The following is a 4,111-nucleotide window of genomic DNA, read 5'->3' as shown; positions in this document are numbered from 1 at the left end:
ATTATAAATACTTTGACTTATACTTTATTAAAGGAATTAAACCTGTGTGACGCTATCATATGTCTGATATTTATATTTTCAAGATAAAAATATTTGTTACGTAATATTAAAAAAAATATTCATGGAAATTGACAAACCCAAAAAAATAACATTAAAAAGAATCAAAATACTTGTTCAATAACATATAAAAACAAGAAATATAACATAAAAACATTGTTTTATCATAAAATGCTACACTATGTGAACTAAATCTTCTTCTGGTGGTGGTGTGACTATGCCCCTAGATTTTGGTGGATCATCATTGTCGCTAACATATCCGCACTTAGCCTTCTCACTTCCATAACTCCACAGCAATGCTCCATATCTTTGACATAGGTAATCAGGACTAAAATCAGCATATGATATATTGATTTGGTCACTCATATACTCGGTAAATGCAGTAACATATAACCCACAGTCTCTACAAAAAAATACAGATTAAATTAAAAACTTAATGATACATTAAATAGGACAAAGGAAAAATTCTTGATACTTGACAGGCTATCGCAGTCCTGTTTAGGGATGTCTTGTGCAAATTCAATCATGAAAGGAACTTGAGGCTCCAGAAGTGAACCAGTAATGTTGTCTTTGTATGCATGACAATCAGCAAATTTTGTGCATTCATTTTCTTCAAAAAATCCACTGTCTAGTAGGTAAGAAGGAAGCATTTTAGACAACATTTTTATCTCATGAGGAATTGCTTTTTTCCTTGTGCTAATTGATGAGTCAAAAACTCTTCTCACCCTGTTTTTCAACTCAACAACAGCCAGCACCCAATGGAATTCTTGATCACAGTTAATTGGGATGTAGACCTCATCTACAAGATGCCATGGTAAAGCAGCTGGTATTCCAAAACCTTTGATGATGTCAATTATTGACCTGTCATATACTGATACAACTGAAGCGCAATCAACATGTTCTTGTGTAGTAAGACTATCATCATCATCGTCCATGTAATATCTATCATAACAGTTTTTTACATGTGACATGAACAAACAGTGGGTTGTTCTGTATCTGTATTGATCCATGCTGCAAAGTTTTGATTTTTTACGAAGGTAGTAAAAAATCACATTGATGTGCTATAAACAAAATGAAAACATAGTAAGAAATGATATATATCTAAACAATATAAAAAAATATAATTATTAAAAAATAGTATGGTACTTTTGCTAATTAAATAGTATGATACTTCTACAGAATGTATCATTGCTAATTAAATAGTATGATACTTCTACAGAATGTATCATGTTATTATAATATAATTTTGATTGATACATATTTGATAATTAGTTTAAGATTTTTACCTCATCAGACCAACATTTGTTTGGCTGTGACATGGCATAAAACCAATTCTTGTTCATTAGAAAAGCAACAACAAAGTCCATCATCGTAAATCCAAAAGAAGAAGATTTTGATCTGTATTTATGGTCCGATGGGTTCCTGCATATACGATACATAAGTTTGAATATATATACATGATACATAACACTCACTTAATTACAATTTTTATATAACAAAGTATCATGAATTAGTTATATAAAAAATGATTATGCCTAACACTTGCAAAAATAATGTATAAAACTTACTTATTGTTATGATTTTTTAGAAGCCCCCTTGACAACCAATTCATGTAATCCTCAATAAGTTTCGGTGAAACTTGATCTGTAATGCCACATCCTTCGAACGGGAAATGGAGTCGAGCCATATCCTTCAATTTCTCTTTTCCCTTCTCGCTTGACCCAAAAGAAGTACAATATGGAGATTGAATCCTTCTCGAAGGCATTCTATTTCTATGCGCAGAAGTGACTGAATCGGTTCTAACACTAATCTCAGTTATTGGATATCAGTGGGTAATTGACTGTCGGTCAACAAGTACTGACTTCTAGTTATATTCTGTGGATTGTAAGAATATAATGGTCTAGCATTAGTAGGATCTTTACCCAAATCTTTGATAAGCGCATCTATTGCTGCTTGAGTTGATGGCGATATTGTTGTTGAAGTGGAAGATTCCTGTATAATATGATGTAATGATTTTTAAAATAAATTTTATGTGTAATGAAATTGTGTGTCATAAATCAAAATTGAAAAATCTACCGATGCATTCATTGTTGTTTTTCGGGCAAAACATGAGGGATGTTGTGTTGAACATTGTCATCAACATCTTGCTCCATGATATGTTCATTTAAATCTTGGTGCGACTGATGTGCGTCACCATCCTTAATATGCAGTTTTGAAATAAAAATTGTTAATATAATTTGTGCTGATACGTAACATTGATTATAATCACATGATACATAGTCTTGAGTAAATGTGCATGATACATGACAACAATTAAAATGAAAAAGAAAGTGTCCATGATATGTTTATTTAAATCTTGGTGCAGGGGATGTGCGTCACCATCCTGAATATGTAGTTTTGAAATAAAAATTGTTAATATAATTTGTGCTGATACGTAACAGTGATTATGCTCGCATGATACATAACATTGACTATATGTGCATGATACACGACATACATTAAAATGGAAAAATAAAGTGTCCAATGTATCATAAACATTACCTTTGGAGTATCACTGACTAGTTGTTCACCCTCATTTACAGAAACACCAACACCATCCTCAGCGACATCCCCTGCATCATCGACGATTTGATGTTCACCATTTTCACCAGAAAAACCAACACTATCCTCAGCTACACCACCCATATCAGAAAGATCAATTGGTATTTGCTGAGATGTTTGTTTGTCAGATTGAAATGTGCTTGTATTAGCCTGAAAATTGATGTTTTCCTTGCCTATAGATTGCATCAACTGGGAGTGATTTGCTTTTATCAATATAATCAGTTCCTCAAATTTGTTGTCAACCTACAAATTGTAGATACATTTAGGTTAAAAAAATTTGTTTAAAAATATCAAAATAATTTACTTACGTAAGTTTTCAAATTTCGTTTCAACTCTTCAATCTGAGAATCTGCAGACCTATGAACATCAGCAGACGGGTTCGGAGACACGTCTGGAACAGAACCATGTACATCAGCAGCCGATTTCGGTGACACGTCTGGAACAGAACCATGTACATCATCAACAATCGAATTTGGAGGCAGATTTGACATGGAAACATGTACATCATCATCCGGTGTCGGAGACACATATGATTGATCAGGCTGGTTCTGTTCTGACACTTTCTTTTTTTGTATATTCACTTTTTTTCTTCTTTTTGGCGGTGGTGGAGGAGATGTATCAGACACTCTAGAATATGTCCTCAATAACTATTCAGGAGGTTTTGTGGAGAAATTATCAAAATCATCTTCCTCATTTGTTGTACTAATGGTAATGATGAAGAATGAACATGTTCAACTTGAGCAAGGTCAAAAGCTTCAATTTCCTCTGCTGTTGGGACAATGTTTGAACATGCATTCTGAATGTGTCACAACACATAAGATAATTTAACTTTTAATACAATAACATTTCACAATGTATCACAAGACATAAATAACGATATTCCATAGACAAAAATAAAATTTTACCTCTTGGAAAATGGTAGACATAAGCATTTCAAACTTTGCCTTATCAGACACAACTCTCCAATTGCACATTCTTGGGATGACATTTCGTTCTTTCACAGCTATTTTAGAATTTAAATTAGATGCACATTCGTATATCCAAACGTTAAGCGCATAGGGCATCCCATATAATCGATACAACTTTTTACTAACATCAAAATCTTGTCTAAGTGAACCAATTAGTTTTGAAAATGATAGTTGACCCCAAGGAAAATGTTGATATCTACCATAGAAAGTCCACAATAGATATAGTTGTATTATCAAGAGTAGCTAATACAAATGTATGAATAAAGAACAATATAGACATTTGGAGTGCATCCTGATTGTTCTTCCAATCACCCATCTTAAACCGTTGAACTAGTTGATGCTTGGTAACACTATCGACTGCACTAGGAAAACACTTTTGGAAAAGCATACAGTTAGTTGGTTCTGGGTATTTGAAATCATTGGTATTTCCTCTGACCTTAAGTCCTGTTAATAATGCAAATTCATCTATACCAAAATTTTAGGAC

At 32.9% G+C, this 4,111-nt stretch overlaps 1 protein-coding gene across 1 annotated transcript; it reads right to left on the bottom strand.

Annotated features, from left to right (window-relative positions):
• Positions 1-231: 231 nt before the first annotated feature.
• LOC138348080 (uncharacterized) lies at positions 232-3,722 on the bottom strand. Its single transcript, XM_069296690.1, has 8 exons — positions 3,564-3,722; positions 3,395-3,454; positions 2,967-3,305; positions 2,599-2,901; positions 1,920-2,049; positions 1,626-1,845; positions 538-999; positions 232-460 (listed from the first exon to the last, which is right to left on the bottom strand). The coding sequence occupies exons 1-8, from the start codon at positions 3,720-3,722 to the stop codon at positions 232-234; spliced, it is 1,902 nt and encodes a 633-aa protein (XP_069152791.1).
• Positions 3,723-4,111: the final 389 nt, after the last annotated feature.

This window comes from Solanum lycopersicum, chromosome 4, assembly GCF_036512215.1.
Source record: "Solanum lycopersicum chromosome 4, SLM_r2.1".
In the NCBI taxonomy this organism is placed as follows: Eukaryota; Viridiplantae; Streptophyta; class Magnoliopsida; order Solanales; family Solanaceae; genus Solanum; species Solanum lycopersicum.
Note: the sequence above shows the minus strand (reverse complement) of the source record. Positions and strands in the feature narration are given on the sequence as shown.

Excerpts from the sequence above, each read along its gene's own strand:
- LOC138348080 (XM_069296690.1), bottom strand. The coding sequence starts at position 3,722 with ATGCCCTATGCGCTTAACGTTTGGATATACGAATGTGCATCTAATTTA. Across the intron at positions 3,306-3,394 it reads AAGCTTTTGACCTTGCTCAA|TTATTGAGGACATATTCTAG; the intron begins GTTGAACATGTT and ends CCTCCTGAATAG. Across the intron at positions 461-537 it reads AAACAGGACTGCGATAGCCT|AGACTGTGGGTTATATGTTA; the intron begins GTCAAGTATCAA and ends ATTTTTTTGTAG.